This window comes from Callorhinus ursinus, unplaced genomic scaffold, assembly GCF_003265705.2.
Source record: "Callorhinus ursinus isolate GAN/ISIS: 27379988/994484 unplaced genomic scaffold, GSC_fseal_2.0 scaffold8, whole genome shotgun sequence".
NCBI classification, from domain to species: Eukaryota; Metazoa; Chordata; class Mammalia; order Carnivora; family Otariidae; genus Callorhinus; species Callorhinus ursinus.
In genome coordinates, this window is record NW_027397070.1 from 40,581,392 (window position 1) to 40,599,373 (window position 17,982).

General features: G+C 43.2%; 1 protein-coding gene across 2 annotated transcripts; it reads right to left on the reverse strand.

Annotated features, from left to right (window-relative positions):
- Window positions 1-1,533: 1,533 nt before the first annotated feature.
- On the reverse strand, window positions 1,534-17,372 carry RDH11 (retinol dehydrogenase 11). 2 transcript variants are annotated; one of them, XM_025869825.2, is made up of 7 exons: window positions 17,234-17,372; window positions 14,611-14,729; window positions 14,105-14,260; window positions 12,625-12,729; window positions 11,872-12,081; window positions 8,370-8,559; window positions 1,534-2,335 (listed from the first exon to the last, which is right to left on the reverse strand). In XM_025869825.2, the coding sequence occupies exons 1-7, from the start codon at window positions 17,236-17,238 to the stop codon at window positions 2,233-2,235; spliced, it is 888 nt and encodes a 295-aa protein (XP_025725610.1). In that variant the 5' UTR covers window positions 17,239-17,372; the 3' UTR covers window positions 1,534-2,232. The 2 variants fall into 2 exon arrangements, with proteins under 2 accessions (XP_025725610.1, XP_025725609.1); XM_025869824.2 differs by lacking the exon at window positions 17,234-17,372 and adding an exon at window positions 16,794-17,204.
- Window positions 17,373-17,982: the final 610 nt, after the last annotated feature.

Sequence of the window (17,982 nt, forward strand, 5' to 3'; positions counted from 1 at the left end):
CTTTATTTTTATTAGACTGATTGATTGACCACTGATTCAACACACGCCTTGAGCGCCTAATGTTCACTGAGTACAGAGATAGCAAAATCTGAGGTTGTTAGTGGAAGTGTACTGTGATAAGTCCCACAGCATTGTTATAGAAGGGGCAGGTACAAAAAGGAGACAATAGCCTCGGATGGAAAAAAGGGATCTTTGAACAGCATCATAAAAGACAAGTAGAAAAATGGGTGAATCAACAATCACATTTTCACACAACTGAAGTTATAACATCTGACTGAGGCTGTACTGTGGCTAGACTCTGGGACAAATTATCCTTAAAAATGAGAAATGATTGTATAACCATAATAATGAAGTGTTTTCTTCTTATAATTAAACTTTCATTTAATTGTTTTCTTCTGCTGACTCTCTAAACTTTCATTTAATACAGTTTTTATTTTGGTAAATAAAAACATAATAATCAAAAACTTTCTGTTAGTGACAGTTCAACATAAATTAAGTAAAATATTAGCTCAATTATGCTACTTAACTATTATTAAAATTTTCCAATTTTTCCATAAAACGACCATTTCTAAATTAGATACCTTAATAGTCAAAACAAGTGCAACAAAGGAATATGCACTTACAAAAATGAGAAGACTGTGGTCCTATAACTCTTTCCCCCACCGAAGTGAATATGTAATTGTCAGTTCAAGATAATCACAAACTATTAGAATAACATACTCCAAACAAGTGATGGGAACATTACTGATTCCTCCAATTTCCTATGGCAGCATTACCTTTGATAAGAGTTCTCCAAATTAAATGTAGGTTTTTAGCAAATAGACATTTTAATCTTGTCAAGATAATGTAAGGAAATGCCCTGAAGATTATTGACTATAAATTACCAATATCAGTCCTTAGGATAATTTTGCCTAATAAAGAATTGGGTTTTTTGGGGTCTTTTTCTGCCACATTGATTGATTGGTGCTTGTTAAGACAGTGCAGTATCAGTCTTGCTAACTCAGGTGCTCACCCTCAATTCTTCCATAGTTATATATTGCCATTTTTAGCTGTTTTGTTTGTTTTTTTAATCCTTAACTGGCCCTTCACTGTATGCATTATCTTCCAGGATCCTTCTCTTTTTTGGACTTCTTCCCTTCTCCCCATGTGCTTCTTGGTGAGTAGTTATCCACATATACACAATCTGTTTCCCTTTGTAGCTCCACTCATTTGTATTAAAGATTGGATGACACTCTTTTCTTCATCTTTGAACACTTACCTGCACCAGGGTCCAGTTTAATACTCTTCCTTTGTAGCTATTTTGAATTTTGTAAAAATAATCCCAATTGCATAACTACATAAGAACACACACAAAGATATACTCAGTGACAATCACCAAATAGCCTTTCCCTTCTTCGGATTTTCTAAGAGAAACTAAAGCACAAAAAGGCCTCCATGGGTCTGGGGTCAGTAAACTGAAGTCAGGCAGGTGAGCTATCTTCTCGTACTGCTCCTTTCTTTACCCACTTGCTGGCCTGAGAAACAGTAGGAAAATGACAGTTTAAACTTGATTTTTATTTCTGCTTTCCTCCAAATTTCTGCCATCCTCCCAACCCCACAAACTTCTTAGAAAAGGAAGCTCTTCTGTGGTCGACATGTAAAAGTGTCTTAAAGTGGCTTTAGGTTGCTGAAGATAAAGCCCATCCCATAATCCAGATTCAGTTAAGAGTTTCCTGAGAGAATCTAGATGTTGGCATATGATGGTTTTCTTAATACGTGAGGGATGAGCCCTGCTCTTGAGCCAAGCCACCGTTGATTCTGGGAGTTCAGGTGGGGCTGCAGTGTGGTCCTCTTGAAATCAAAGTTGGTTGGTGGTTGGGAGGAACTATATTGTGAACAAAGAGGGTAGAAACTAATCCAAACTGCCATAAATTGACCCTGCCATAGCTAAGATTCTCCTAGGTAGTAGGTTTCAAAAGGTGAATATGAGTTTGCAGGTCATACGAAGATCTTATCCTATGATACCTCTTGTACGTCTGGCAGTAACAAGAGCAAAATCAATCTGGACTAACGCAAGGTGTTTTGATGAATCTGGCAGTTACACTGGGCTTTTATCAGACATCAAGCAGGAAAGGCTGGAGGGTTTGTTTTCTTTGTGCTCAAGGTTTTGGCTGTCATGAAGGAGAATCATTTTGGCAGGGAGTACTGAGTAGTCTGCTGCAGGTTTCTCTTGAGTCCACCTGCTACCACCTGTCAGTCCATAGGGATGCCCAGAAGGTCACAGCTGACGTCCCATAGCCGTCTTGCTATTGTCTCATTCCGAGCCTGGGCAGAGACCCATGCCACCCTGCAGTCGCTAGAAGGGAAAGAGAGAGGCTTAAAACACAGAGGTTTATGAATGGAGTCTATTCTCTGCCTGGAACAAGGAATGTGACAGAAAAACAACCTAGGGATGACATGTCCTCTATGCACTTCATAGGGCCTGTCTTTATCTCTTCATTCTCCAATCCTTACCCCAGAGAAAATGTATTTACCATTTAGATCTCCTCACTAGACTCCCTCTGACCAGAATGTCTGATATATAATACATAGCATTTAGTCTCTATATTCCCCTTTATATGTATATATTTAACTATAATATCAGTGCCCGCCTGACACCTGTGTATGTCCAGCCTGTTCACACAGGACCTTGTACAGTGTCATGCTGCTGAGATTACATTGGTTACAGATGCCTGGAGTGGTAAAAACAAACAAAACCATCCCCAAAACTTACTATTTCAGGTCTACCTGCAATTATAACTTTTTATTTTTAAATTCTTTTTAAGATTTATTTACTTTTGAGAGAGAAAGAGTGCACACCAGAGGAGAGGCAGAGGGAGAGGGAGAGAGAGAATCGCAAGCAGACTCCCCACTGAGCATGAAGCCTGATGCGGGGCTCAAACTCATGACCCTGAGATCATGACCTGAGCCGAAACCAAGTCAGACACTTAACCAACTGCACCACCCAGGCACCCCCAAGTTATAACTGTTTTTAAATTCAAATAAGAAAGCCAGCCTCATAAACAATCAAGGAAAAGATGATAGCATAAAAGAAATGCAACAATAAGGTACTGTGTGTTTCATATACCTTCTCTTCATTGCTGTAATCCCAATTATTTTAGTCCCCGTTAAATGCAGGAGGGGTATTCAAATGCTGCACTGCCCAGAAAATTTTATCATTTTTGAATTAGCTGCATCTAACACACAGCAGGTATTCAATAAAGGGTTTTTTGAAAAGTGACTGAGTAAACAGATTGCAATCTTTTAAGTCACGTAAGAAGTAATTAAAAAAGTTATATACTATTTCAAGAAAACTGCTTCCAGGACATTCCAAGCAAATTCTGAAGGTGGAAAGGAAAGTTGGAAGGCTGAAATAAGCACATGAAGCAAACTCCTAACACTACGTCCATAAAGACGCTGCTAATCAAAGAGCGGGTTATGGACTAGCAGGAGCATCATCTAGGAGTTTGTTAGAAATGCCAATTCTGGGATGACTGGGTGGCTCAGTCATTAAGCATCTGCCTTTGGCTCAGTTTATGTTCCCAGGGTCCTGGGATTGAGCCCCGCTTCGGGCTCCCTGCTCAGCGGGAAGCCTGCCTCTCCCTCTCCCACTCCCTCTGCTTGTGTTCCCTCTCTCGCTGCGTCTCTCTCTGTCAAATAAATAAATAAAATCTTTAAAGAAAAAAAAAAGAAATGCCAATTCTCAGGCCCCATCTGAACCTGCTGAATCAGAATCTCTAGGGTAGAGGTCCAGGAATCTGTCTTCAACCACTTCCTCAGATGGTTCTAAAATGCACCAAAGTTTGAGAAACACCACTTAAAGATATCTTTGCAATTACAAAACAAGTCTGGTAAGTATAGTACTTCTGTTTAAGGGAACTTACCAGCGTGACCAGCACAACCTGCCACCGCTGAGTAAAAAGACCATCACTGAGAACCAAAGGCTCCATAAGACTCTGGAAATGAGTTGGCCTCTGTAAGCCTCTATAGCCTCTACAGCATTATGCCTTATGTTCTTTGCAAGATTATGATGAATAGTAAATGACACAAGGGACATGAAAGTGCCTTGTGTCATAAGCTATGACATGCTGTAAAATGTATTCGAATACCACAGTAAAAGCTACTTACGTGTGCTTATGGCATCAGCACAGTCATGGTGCTGATAGTTCCAGTAGGATTTTGGGAAGTATCAACCAGTATACATAAAAAGACCAATTTCAAAACTTACTACAAAGCCATAGTAATCAAGACACCGTGCTACTGGCATAAGGATAGACATATAAATGAATAGAACAGAACTAAAAGTGTAGAGGTACCCTTACATTTATGGTCAATTGATTTTTGATAAATCTGTTATGGACTGAATCACATTCCCCAAAGTCCATATGTTGAATCTATAATGTGACTATAGTTGGAGATCAGGCTTTTAAGGAGATAATTAAGGTTAAGTAAGGTCATAAAGGTAGGGCCCTAATTCAATAGGTCTAGTGTCCTTATAAGAAGAGAAGACACCAGGAGTGTGCACACATAGAGTAAAAGCCATCTGAGGACACAGCAAGAAGGCAGCCCTCTGTAAGCCAGGATAGAGGCCTCATCAGAAACCAACCCCGCTGGCACCTTGATCTTAACTCCCGTTGTCCAGAACTGTGAGAAAATTCATTTCTGGTATTCTGTTATGGCAGTCCAGGGATTTTTTTTTTTTTAAGTAGGCTCCATGCCTAGCATGGAGCCCAATGTGGGGCTTGAACTCACAGCCCTGAGATCAAGACCTGAGCCAAGATCAAGAATTGGACACTCAACTGAGCCACCCAGGTGCCCCAGTCCAAGGAATTTTAATATAGCTACCAAGAAAATTCAATGGAAGGAATAATTTTTTCAACAAACAGTTCTGGGACAACTGGATATCCACATGCAAAAATGAAGAGGGACCCCTACCTCATGCCATATATAAATTTTTTTTTAAAGATTTTATTTATTTATTCATGAGAGACACAGAGAGAGAGAGAGGCAGAGGGAGAAGCAGGCTCCCAAGGAGCAGGGAGCCTGATGCGGGACTCAATCTCAGGACCCTGGGATAATGACCTGAGCCGAAGGCAGACGCCTAACCATCTGAGCCACCCAGGCGCCCCATGCCATATATAAAAATTAATTCAAAATGAATCATAGACCAAAATGTAATGTTCAAATTATAAAATTGTTAGAAGAAAACATAGCAGTAAATCTTTATGACCTTCAGTTAGGCAATGGTTTCTTAGATATGACACCAAAAGCACAAGTGACAAAAGAAAAAATTGGTTAAGTTAGACTTCATCAAAACTTCTCTGCTTCAAAAGACACCATAAAGAAAGTGAAAAGACAAACCAAAGAATGGGAGAAAATATTTGTAAATCACACATCTGATAAGGGACTTGATCCAGACTATCTAAAGAACTGTTACAATTAAACAATAAAAAGGCAATGACCCATTTTAAAAATGGGCAAAGGATTTGAATAGACATTTTTCCAACGAAGATAAACAAATGGACAATAAGCACATGAAAAGATGCTTAACATCATTAGCAAGAAAATGCAAATGAAAACCATAATGAGAAAAAATAGAAAAACGTAAGCAGAAGAATTACTTCATGTTTACCAGGATGGCTAAAATCAAAAGGACAGACAATAAGAAGTGTAAGCAAGGGCATGGAGAGATTGGGACCCTCGTCCACCGCTGGTGGCAACATGAAATGGTGCAGCCACTTGGGAAAACAGTCTGACAGTTCCTCAACAGTTAAACACGAGTGACATATAACCCATATTTCAGTGGGATTCCATTTCTAGGTATATAAACCAAGAGAAATCTCCATATAAACATCTGTACATGAATATCACAGCATCATATCACCAAAAAGTGATAACCCAAATGCCCATCAACTGATGAATGTATAAATAAAATGTGGTATATCCATAAAATGAAGTATTATTTGGCAATTAAAAGGAATAACATACTGATACACGCTCTGGCATGGATGACAGTGAACACATTATGCTAAGTAAACAAGAAGCCAGTCACAAAAGGCCACATATTACATGATTCCATTGATATGAAATGCCCAGTACAGACAGATCCATAGAGACAAAAAGTAGATTTGTGGTTTCAGTCAGGAATAATAAGCAGCACAAGGTTTCTAATGCTTCAGTCAAGACAGACTTATGCTCATTTCTTGATAGTGGCCAACATAGCTGATGTTGGATCTTCAAAATGCTTAAAATTAAGAATCCATGGCACTGGAAAGGCTCTTCAAAAGTCAATTAAATAATTACTATGTCATGGATTTGAGGCTTTCTTTTTTTTAAATTAATTAATTAATTTATTTATCTATTTGACAGAGAGACACAGTGAGAGAGGGAACACAAGCAGGGGGAGTGGGAGAGGGAGAAGCAGGCTTCCCGCCGAGCAGGGAGCCCGATGCGGGGCTTGATCCCAGGACCCTGAGATCATGACCTGAGCCCAAGGCAGATGCTTAATGACTGAGCCACCCAGGCGCCCCGGGGCTGACTTTCTTTAAACTACTCAGTCAAAACCTTAAAATCTCCAGGGAAGTAGAATCCAGTCACCCATGGAAAATCATTCTACTACATAAAACTATGTAAACTTATCTTCCTGGATTTTAGACCCACATTGCCAACTACCTGCTATACACTTCTACTCACATGGAGTCTTATGGATAACACACTCAACATGGACAGAGCCAGGTTTATTACACAGTGGGCACCTGATCCATTCCACATTTTTTTAAGGGGAGGAAGGGGCAGAGGGGGGGGGAGAGAAAGAGTCTCAAGCAGTGTCCACACCCAGTGTAGAGCCCGATCCAGGGCTTCATCTCACAACCCTGGGATTAAGACTGAGCTGAGATCAAGAGTTGATGCTTAACCGACGGAGTCACCCAGGCGCCTCCCTTCTACATTCTTTTGGCAGCAGCAACTTGATCCCTTTCTGAGGAATTATCTCTCTCCCACAGTTTGAAGACCCCGTTAATCAAGTGCCTGTCTTCCCCTAACCAATGGAGTGAGGATGAGAGGATGGAAGATCCAGTGCTTCCTTGCTAGAGGGCGAATGGTGAGCGACAAAACCAAGACTAAAGACAGTTGGCGGATACCCATTCCAGCAGCAGTGCCCTGGTCAGCTGACTGGCCGCTCTGTCTGTTCTAAGCCTGGCTCTTCAGTCTTCTCTTTGGTTTTGAGAAGAATTCCCCCACATTTTCACAAATTCCCTTCTTGCTTAAGTTAGCATGTGTCTGTTTCCACTGCTTTGGAATCAAAGAACCCTAAGCTCTACACATGATTTTTCCATGTCTGCTGTCTCAGTTAATGTCATTATTAATCTCCTAGTAAGTCAGGCTTGACCCCAGGTCACTAACTCCTCCCAGACCCCTCGCTCATGTAGTCATCAAGCTGTAACAATTCTGCCTCTTCAGGGCCTCTCTCACTTAACCCTTCTTTGTATTCCAACTGTCATTACCCTTAATCAGGAACTCATTCTCTCTCGCTTGCGTTATTTACTTGTTCATCAAACCAAGTCATCAGGATGTTTCTCTGAAGCACGGAGCAGATTATTTCTTTCTCTACTGGAACAACTTCTGTGGCTCCTCACAAGCCTGGAGTTGTGGGCCTTTCATGGTCTACCTTTCTTTCCAATTTTAATTTATTTACAGCCCTTCCTCTAAAATTTCAAGTTATTTCCACATAATCTTGAAGGGGGAGGTAAAAACATGCTAACATTTCAATATTATGTGATGTCTGAGATTTGCTTCAGAATAAAAGGAGAGGAAAAAAAATAGGGGAAGGGCTGGTGCATGGGGATGGCTTGATGGTTGTTGAGGCTGTATTATGGGCATATGGGGGTTCAACATGTTATTTTATCTATTACTGTACATATTCAAAGTTCTCTACAATAAACAATTTTAAAAGTCTTCACTTATTCACGAAGGGAGTCAATCGATACTATTTTAGTCCCAAAGACAATAGAGAAATACAGATTCAAATTCTTTTTCATGTAAAAAAAAAAAGAAAGAAAAGAACAGGAGTCCAAAAGGGAACAAAGAAAACTAGACGGACATAACAAAAGGTAGGAAGAAAAGAAACAACCAGAAAGCATAATAAAAGATAGCCATGGAGAAAATCAAACCTCGCAGTACCATGAAAAATGCGAATGAGTCAACCCCCTTATTACAAAGTAAAAACACTAGTCAAAAGACAAAAGCTAGGTCGCACAATGTACTTCATAAGAGGAGTATAATATACCAGACAAATCCAGATTATTTCCTTTGAGCCATAAAAACCCCATCTTCAAAACCAGATGCATTCATACCTGAAATGATGCCCACTGAGAATCTCAAGACCTTCGGTGAGGGCACAATACAGGCTGGTCTGCGCTCCCTCCTGAGGGGTCTTGATGAAGAAGGAGAAAAGCCACCACATCCATTTCATGAAGGATGAGTGCCGAACCAGTTCAGAGTTGACTGTGCCCGGGTGGACAGAATATGTCGTTACGCCAGAGCCTAATTGGGGGGTGCCCCATAGGGAAAGGAAGGCAGGACTTAATGTTGCTGGATAGCCAAGGAGAGCAGAGGACATGAATAAACATCCCACCCCAGGAAGACCCCTTCCCACAACACTCCTCACAGTAATTTACACCTCCCCATTTCATAGGTTAGGATTAAAGCTCAAAGAGGTTATTAACTGTTTGGAGGGGCGCCTGGGTGGCTCAGTCGTTGAGCGTCTGCCTTCAGCTCATGTCATGATCCCAGGGTCCTGGGATCGAGCCCCGCATTGGGCTCCCTGCTCGGCGGGAAGCCTGCTTCTCCCTCTCCCACGCCCCCTGCTTGTGTTCCCTCTCTCGCTGTGTTTCTCTCTGTCAAATAAATAAAATCTTTAAAAAAAAAACAAAAACTGGAAACAGTGGAGCGAGGACTCAACCTCTCAGCAGCACTTGACTCTAGGGGCCACTCCTTCCTCAAAGCTGCCTTTTTATTGGCTTCCATGACCCCACACTCCTGGTTTTCCAAACCTTTCTTGCTGCTTCCTCTCAGTTTCCTGGACCAGTCCCTCATCTTCTACCCAAACTTCAAATGCTGGCGTTCCCATGGCTTGCCTAACTCCTTCTCTATAACTATATGGCACGCACATTTTTATACACATTGTACTCCTTGGAACTCTTGGCTGACTGAGTGGCTAAGGGCACAGACTCTGTGGTCAGACTGCCCACTTTCAAATCTTAGTTATACCACTCACGAGCTGTGTGAGCCTGGGCAAGCTCCCAATGCTGTGACCCAGTTTCCTCTTTTTTTTTTTTTTAATATTTTTATTTATTTATTTGTCAGAGAGAGAGAGCGAGCACAAGCAGGGGGAGCAGTAGAGGGAGAGGGAGAAGCAGGCTCCTCACTGAGCAGGGAGCCCGATGTGGGACTCGATCCCAGGACCCCGGGATCGTGACCTGAGCCGAAGGCAGACGCTTAATGACTGAGCCACCCAGGTGTCCCTGACCCAGTTTCCTCTTAAAATGGGGATAATCCTAATACCTGCACCTCACAAGGTGGTTCTGAGGATTAAATGAGTTCATATGTACAAGAGCCTCGATAGTCTCTGGTACACGGTAAGTGCTAAGTGACACTATGTGCTAGGTTAGGTACATGGTAAGTGCTAAATGACACTCTGCATGTGCTAGGTTAGGTCCCCCGTTCTTTACTAGAAACTTGGGGCCAGAGAGGTTTCCAAATTTTTACCAATTTTAGAAAGATAATTATGACACACATATATAAACTGCTTATTACCTAACCTCCCTAGTACAAGGGAGATTTTGTTGCCAAATGAGCTTTGGTGTCAAGGTTCTGAAAAAATTGAATTTTCAGGTCTTTGTGGATTTCATGATTGCAGATAAAGGACAATGGACATATATTATTTCCAACTTGGCATCTACTCTATTTTTTTTTAAGATTTTATTTATTTATTTGAGAGTGAGCTAGAGAGAGAGCGCGTGTGCGCGCTTGCACACAAGGAAGGCGGGGGGGAGGGAGAGAGAGAAGCAGACTCCCCGCTGAGCAGGGAGCCCAACATGAGGCTTGATCCCAGGACCCTGGGATCATGACCTGAGCAGAAGGCAGACGCTTAACCGACTGACCCACCCAGGTGTCCCTTGATATCTACTCTAGATGACCCGTAGTAATGCTGACACAGAGGTGCAAAACTAACTTCACACTTTCAAGGCCAAACCTGGATCTTGCAGTATTCCCTAACTCCCAATGAGGCAGGCACACAGAGCAGTACTTGACAATTCCTCACCTTACCATGCATATCTATCAACAAGCCCTGAGGGTTTCTCAGCCTAAATATCTCTTAGAAGCGTGCACTACCCTCCATCTCCACCACTCTAGCCCAGACCACCCTCATTTCTCACCTACGCTACAGAAATCACCTGCTGCACACACTCCTGCCCCCATTTTAAAAAGGCTTTCATTTTAAAGGTTCTCCACTGCTCTTCCACTAAAATCCTTACCATAGCCTTGAAGGGTTTTGCCTCTGTCTACCTCACCGTCTCAGCTCAGACCTCTACTCCTCTTGCTTTCTACATTTTAATCATAGCAGCCTGTCAATTACTCAAACAGAGCCCAGACCTTTGAGCATTCTCTTCCATCTGCCTGGAATGTTCCTCAACATCCTCAGATGCCTCATCCCACCCACTCTGTAACCCATTTAATTTCCACGTACTTTGATGATCCTGTTCCAGTGGTGGGGTTCCTGTGTCTGATTCCTTGAGCCAAAATTCTGCCTGCCTCAACTCCTAAGCAACTCCAGTTGTCCACCCTGGGTTACCCTTCTTTTTATTGAAAATTCAGAGTAGAGAGTGCTAAGGACCTCTGTGTATTTGTGATTGGAGACTCCCCTCTTCGAGCATACATTTCTCACTTATTTAACCTTTTGCTGTTAGGGAGACACTCCCCCTCCCCACCACCACCACCTTAGTTCCAGTGCCTGTTTTATCCTAATGGTTGTATCTAGTGCCAGTTCAGGTCCCTCCCCCCACTTTTTAAAAAAGATTTTATTTAGGGGCACCTGGGTGGCTCAGTTGTTAAGCGTCTGCCTTCGGCTCAGGTCATGGTCCCAGAGTCCTGGGATCGAGCCCCGCATCGGGCTCCCTGCTCCACAGGAAGCCTGCTTCTCCCTCTCCCGCTCCCCCTGCTTGTGTTCCCTCTCTCGTTGTGTTTCTCTCTGTCAAATAAATTAAAAAATCTTAAAAAAAGAAAAAAAGGATTTTATTTATTTGAGAGTGAGAGAGAGCACATGCACAGAAGGGACAGAGGGAGAGAGATGGAGAGAATCTCAGACAGAATCTCTGCATTGAGCCCACAGCCTGAGCTTGGGCTGGATCTCACAACCCTGAGATCATGACCTGAGCAGAAACCAAGAGCCAGACGCTTAACCCACTGAGCCACCCAGGTGCCCCCAGGTCCTTCCCTTCCATCTAGTCTATGAGTAAAAAACCTTGCTTGTTCATGAGGCCTGATTTAATGAGGATAATAACCTATAAAGTAGTCTTACTTATGAGGAAATAAGTCTGAAAAGTTAAGTAGCTTGCTGCAGGTCACACAGCTAGTAAGCCAAGCCTTATGACTCAAAGTCAGAATAGTATGTCCCCATCTCCTGCCAGCCACATCCAATATTCAACTGTGGGCTATTCACTAAAATAATACCCCGTTATAGTCATGGCAGCAGGTTTGTCCAGGGGATGGGCTCCAGAAAACAGTATGTAATCGTGTGGCTTTTCATTACTTTCCATTGACTCATATCTCTATACTTACTTCTTCTAAGCCTACCTTTGAGCCTCCGAGCCAGTTCCTGGGTGAAGAGAATGTTGGCTAACTTGCTGTGACAGTAGGCCAGACCTGCATTGTAGAATTTCTCGCCCTGTAGGTTATGGAAGTGGATCCTTCCCAGGTGATGTGCTAGAGAAGACACATTCACTACCCTTGATGGGGCTGACTCCTTCAGCTTCTCTAGCAGCAGATGGGTCAGGAGAAAGTGACCTATGAGAAAAACTAGAATTAACAGAGTTCAGGGCCAACGCCAAGATGAAGGGAGTCATGGTGAGCCCTGCAGAGAACTCAGGAACAAGGCTGTTGGCCTCATTAATTCATTATCAACTACAGAACAAGCTCAGGGAGGGTTTGGGGAAATAGGACAGCCATCCTTCCATGAGGGAGGTCTGGATCATGTGACTATGAAGTCTTGTCTCCTTCCAACTTTGATTAATATCACTCTTTAAGGACAGGCAGCCTCTACCTGATGCTGGTCATGAGGATAACCACAAAGAAAGCAACACAGTCCCCAGTCCAATTAGGCTGTTCAAAAATGCCCCAAGGTAAACTGAATCTGGATCACAAATTAAAAAGCAGGTGGAACCTCGAGTGGGCCTAAGTTTATCTCTGAGTTTTCAGGCAGGATCATAGTATTTACTATTCACTTATGGTCTATTAGGGCCCAGAGGTGGCTGGCTCAGCCTGACCCCTAAGTTTTCCAAGGAGAATTTTAGGCTTCCTCTAGTTTGGGGATGAGACCAGATTTCTTACCCAAGTGGTTGACTCCCATGTGCATCTCAAAGCCATCTGCTGTCTTAGAGTAGGGACACATCATCACTCCTGCGTTGTTGATCAGAATGTGAAGATGCTTTTCCTCTGCAGGAAAGAGGAGATGTGGTGTGGAAGCAGCCAGCCACAGCAGTTATATCTGAGAAATCTGCCTTACACCCAGGCTTTGAAAATTGGGATGCAGGACTTTAGTCTTTTCTCCATTTCCCCTTCATATGTATTTTGTATTGTTTTTCAATGTCTAAGACTTTAGTTGAATCCTACCTACTTACTACAGAGCAAAATTCCATCTTATACAACCAAATGGCCTTTCCGATCTTTCCAATTAAGGAGCTACTCACTCACTGCTTTGGGGAAAATGTTCTGCTCACCTCTCCCAATAGAAAGACTTCCTGAGCTGAATCAGAAGATTCCAAAGCAAGAGCAAACAGGCTGTTCTGTATGCACCCCTTGCCACTGGAGAATTCCAAAAGGTGCCAAAAGAAATACTGGTTTCACTGGAGAATTCCAAAAGGTGCCAAAAGAAATACTGGTTTCACCTCTTTGATGCATTTGACAACTCTTTCTCGTGGTTTTTTCATGTGATTTGTAATTTCTAACTAAGAGCTCATATCTGTAGAAGTTGTTTACCTATGGAGGCCAAGATCCCTATGTTATGAGGGGATATGCCCTCTTGGGTTTGATTTTGATGTGACGCTACAGGGTTTTATGTTAACTTTTCAGCTCAAGATTCTTAAACCTTTTGGTGATGTAATAAATTCTCCCCCACAGAGGATGCCAACTTGAGGTTCTAATATCTTGCAGATGACTCTCTAGCCATCTAAAGAGAAGATAAGCTTCTTTGCCATGTCTTGGAGCTGGTGGCCTATGTTTTTTTTTAAGCCCCTGTACCATGGACCAGGCGACTTTTTGTGAGTCCCAACCTTATGTGGAGCCTAAGATACAGCTCCCTGCTCTCAGGGCCTGAGGCCTCATCTTCTGTCCCTGTATGAGTATTTAGACTCCAGACCCTAAGGCTCATATTGAGTTCTGATACTCCCGTGAGGTTTTTGGCTTTAGTTCTTATGCACTGCTATGACTTTTTAAACTCATTTTTTGTTGCTGCTTCTTGAGGATTCCCCTTTGAATGAAAGTTGTTTATTTTAATTTATCTAGTATTTCTTTATTTTTTTTAAGATTTTATTTATTTATTCATGAGAGACAGAGAGAGAGAGAGAGAGAGGCAGAGGCAGAGGCAGAGGGAGAAGCAGGCTCCCCGAGGAGCAGGGAGCCCAATGCAGGGCTCGATCCCAGGACCCTGGGATCATGATCTGAGCCGAAGGCAGATGCTTAACCGACTGAGCCACCGAGGCGCCCTATCTAGTATTTCTATGTATTAAAGAGGGAGAAGGATTTTTTCCTTTAACTAAGTCTGCCATGTTAATTGCAAGACCAACAACATAATCTCCAGTTCTATACTTACCTGCTAAGAAGTCTTTAGCAAAAGCTCGAATAGATTTCGTATCAGCCAAATCCAGTTTCCGCACTAACACCTGTTGGTTCCCAGTCACAATCTGGATCTCTCTGGCCACCAATTCCCCCTTTTGTACATCCCGGCACGCTAAATATACGCGGGCTCCTATCAACCAATATATAAAAGAGACACCCTGTCAGCTCTGCTTTTGAGTGGACACTACAGACCCATAGACTTATAAATGTTATTTTCTGTTTTGTTTTGCTTTTTTTAAATGGGAATTTTACCCCTACTTCATGACAGGGGTATTTGATGAACAAATCAAAAAAGAAAAATAAATCAATAATATTAAGTGTCCATTATATGTAGAGCATTATACTAGGTTCAGACCAGTGAATCTGTGGGACACTTGGACAGTTCTTGAATTCCAAGATTGGGAGGAAATAATGAGCATGGTCACCCTTGTGAGGGATAAAATGGCAGGAGTAGGAGGGAATTAGAAGCAGTGAGCTTGCCTCTTTGAGCCAGTTCTTTGGCTGTCTCCTTTCCAATGCCCGTGTTGGCTCCAGTGACCACAGCTACCTTCCCAGGAAGTTGGGTGGTTGATGTACACACCCCACTAGACAGCATTTTCCTGTAGAGAGAAGGAGAGCTCATCAGTTCTTCATTTTCCTTGTCTCCAAGGTTCCTGTAACTACCATGTCTTCCGATCCCAAGGCTAAAGTTTGCTTTGGTTCTTTCTAGTCTTTTTATACACTTAAGGAAGACTGAAGAAAAATTTTCTGCTCTTGCTCGAGGTTTTTTTTTGCTCAAAAATTTTCTGCTCCTGCTCGAGAACAAAAGCGATTCTATTATAAGGGCAAACCTTAGAGCTGCCCCCTGTAGTACAAGAACTGGATAAATATTTGATTATCCAGGCACCTGGCTTCAGTTTGAGCTCTTTGACAGGCTTAGGGAATCATAAGACTCAGCCTAGAAGAAGCAAAAACTGGTCCACTTATGTCAATCTGTCCACAACTGGCACTTTACAGTCTTGATACGCAGCTAATCCAACACAAAAAGTTAAAATTATGGAAGCTTGTTTGCTGGTGTAAAGCAAACAGAAACACGCGCACACAATCAAAAATAAGATAAAGAAAAGACATAAATCAGTATAAAGGGGAGCTGGGTTTCAAGTCCTGGTTTAATTAGTGTCCTTGTTCCTAAGCACTATACTACCCTTCTTTTCCAAAGAAATGAATGCACAAACAGGGATTGTTCTTTTTTCTTCTCTGCAAATTTCAAGACTCAAGTTAAAAGAATCTCTTGACCAGGAGATGCCCTTTTAAAGAGCATTTCAGCCTTTTTCATTGAACCTGGCGTTGCAAGGCACACACTCCTAGCCACTAAAGTTATCTGCTTAGTGCACACAGGCCAATAAGGAAGCAAACCGGTGCTCACCAAAAGATATCTTCCTCCTCAGAGAACAAGCCTCCCTGCTCAGTTTTTCACATCCTTTCAGTTTTAGCTCCAGGAGCAACAACATATCAGGAGTTCTACTGAGTTCTTTCTTCTCCTTACCGACAGGACTGAAAGAGAATCAGCTGAAAAGTCCAGCTCTAGGCTAGCTCCCATGACCCAGCCAGGTAGTTGGGATATGACCCTTGCAGTATAATCTTCCTCTGAAAAACCTCGCGGAGGTGTGAGCACTATTTTCAGTGCAGGCTCAACTTTTCGTTGGAATTCTATTTGGGTAAAAGGATCTTCGGGTGGAAAGAAAAAAAGCGTTCTCATCTGAGTGTGAGCACTAGGTGTTCAGAAGGGAGGAAAAATGAAACTCTAAGAGGAGCACGAGGGTGGATGGTGACCACGCCCCCGCCCCAGCCCCCGGGGAAGGACTCCGTCTCTACAGTCCCTGGTTCACCGTCACTACGGGTGATTTACTCAGAACCAATCAGCAGGCGCCCGTTGTGCAGCTTTCCGCCAATTCTGGGCGGCACTCAGCCAGCCATTGGCTGATCTGTCACCAGGTCAAGAGCCCACTACCCTTCATCCTCTCTGCCTCACCCCCAAACCCTGGGCGTGATTCAGGTCCCCAGATACTCCTCCTCTGAAGGCAGGATACGGCTCATGATGAAACCCTTTCATTTCTTTCCTCTACAACATCCGCCCAGAAAAGAAGGCGAATCTAATTGCAACAAGAGAAGCAAGCAACGGGTCTGCAGATAGCACGATTCCCATCGACGGACAGTTTCAGAGTGCAAAAGGTCGAATCGCTCCATTGTACTTCAAAGGCTGGAAGCAAGAAACTAGATAGGGCTAGTTCAAGGGATGGGAGCTAAGGGGAAAACAGTCTTAAGGTCCATACCCCATTTCAGGGTCTAAAATCTACCAATGCTGGGAACTTAAGTGTCTGAGGCAGCCTTGCACTCGGGGTTCTCTGGAGCAGAAAGCAAGGGCTTCTGAGACGAAAAAAGGGATCGGGAGAAACAGAGTGAGGGGATCCGGACTACAGCCCCTTCCCACCGCCTGGGGTCTCCTGCTCTCGTCCCCCCGCATCCAGGAGAGCTGGACCTCCTCCGACCAACCCAACTCCCGGCCTCGACCTACTTGGAGCCCCCCCAGGGATCTTCCTTTTCCTTCTTTTGGAAACAGAGCTTCGGTGAGGATTAACGTCCTCCTGAATTCTTCTCAAAGAAGACAATGCATTTGCACAGACCTGATTTGGGGTGCAGCGATGTACAGGAAAAGGGGGAGGAGCAGGAGCAGGAGCAGGAGGATCCCGATCATCTTGTGGGACGGCTGCTGTGGCCGTAGGTAGGAGCTGAGCGAGATGCCCCAGCAGCGTTCGCGGACCGTGCTGCTCCTCCCAGACACGCCCTAATCTTAGTACGACAGCCCGGGGAGCAAAGCGGTCTGGGAAATGTAGTCCACAGCTTGGGCGTGAGGGCGCTGCTTCCCGCGCTGCTCGGACAAGCTGACCTAACGCAACAAATCCCCAGCCATCTAGGCTCTAGGGCTTCTAGAGGATCGTCCAACTCTCCCACAGCCCGCTGGCCGCCAGGATTGTCGTGAAACCTCCCCAGTCCTCTAGCTCCCGGTGCCTCTAGCTCCCGGAAACAAAACTTCGTTAAGTTTTCCCCATAGTGAAGCAGTTACCGCATTGTTTCTCCTGGAGATAAAGATTGGCGTCTTGGGAGTGTTCCGAGGCTGATTACACAGGAGGGGAGCGGTTGGAGTCTGACAGTTAGGAAGGAAGAGGGGAGGTGGGAATCCTTCCTCCTTAGGGATTCCTTCATCCAGGGGACTCTAAGCAACCCGTCCCTGAAGACATTCCCAGGAGAATCACTTTATTGTGTCTATTTTGTATTATAATGCTACCATCATTTTCCTGCTGTTTGAGTGTTAATTGATAATAGAACACAGTTTTCCTGGTGGACTTGGATTAGATACATTAACTCCCAGGGTGGCAATGAATTTCTCAGATTAGCACAGTTGGTTTTGCTTACTCATGAAAGTCTGTAATCCTGTCTTGAATTAAGGCCATGAAAATTCTCTGAGAACAAGCAGGTTCCCTGTTCAATTATTTCTTTCAGCTCTGCCATCTGAGGCTTATATCTGGTTTCCAAGAGGTAGAGGTAGGGGATGTTTTAACAAGTCACTGATTGGATAATTAATTTTCATTTGATTGAAAGACATGTTCCAAGCTCAATTTAAATGAATATATCTTATAGAAATTGAAGAGGCTTCCTTCACACAATATAAATTTCTACTGATTTCATGTTAGATTATCTAATAATCATCAGATTTTGTCATATGCTCATTATTGTGGTACCTATTATATGCATAGGTTTTTACACCTTTATTAAAAGACTTTATGTGTTTTGTTCCTTATTCATTCACTTATT

Bases quoted from the DNA above. Each gene is read 5' to 3' on its own strand.
- RDH11 (XM_025869824.2), bottom strand. From the start codon at position 16,864: ATGATCGGGATCCTCCTGCTCCTGCTCCTGCTCCTCCCCCTTTTCCTG. The intron at 14,730-16,793 runs GTCTGTGCAAAT...TTCTCTCTACAG, and splicing joins ATCGCTGCACCCCAAATCAG to GAAAATGCTGTCTAGTGGGG. The intron at 12,082-12,624 runs GTAAGAAATCTG...TTTTTCTCATAG, and splicing joins CATGGGAGTCAACCACTTGG to GTCACTTTCTCCTGACCCAT.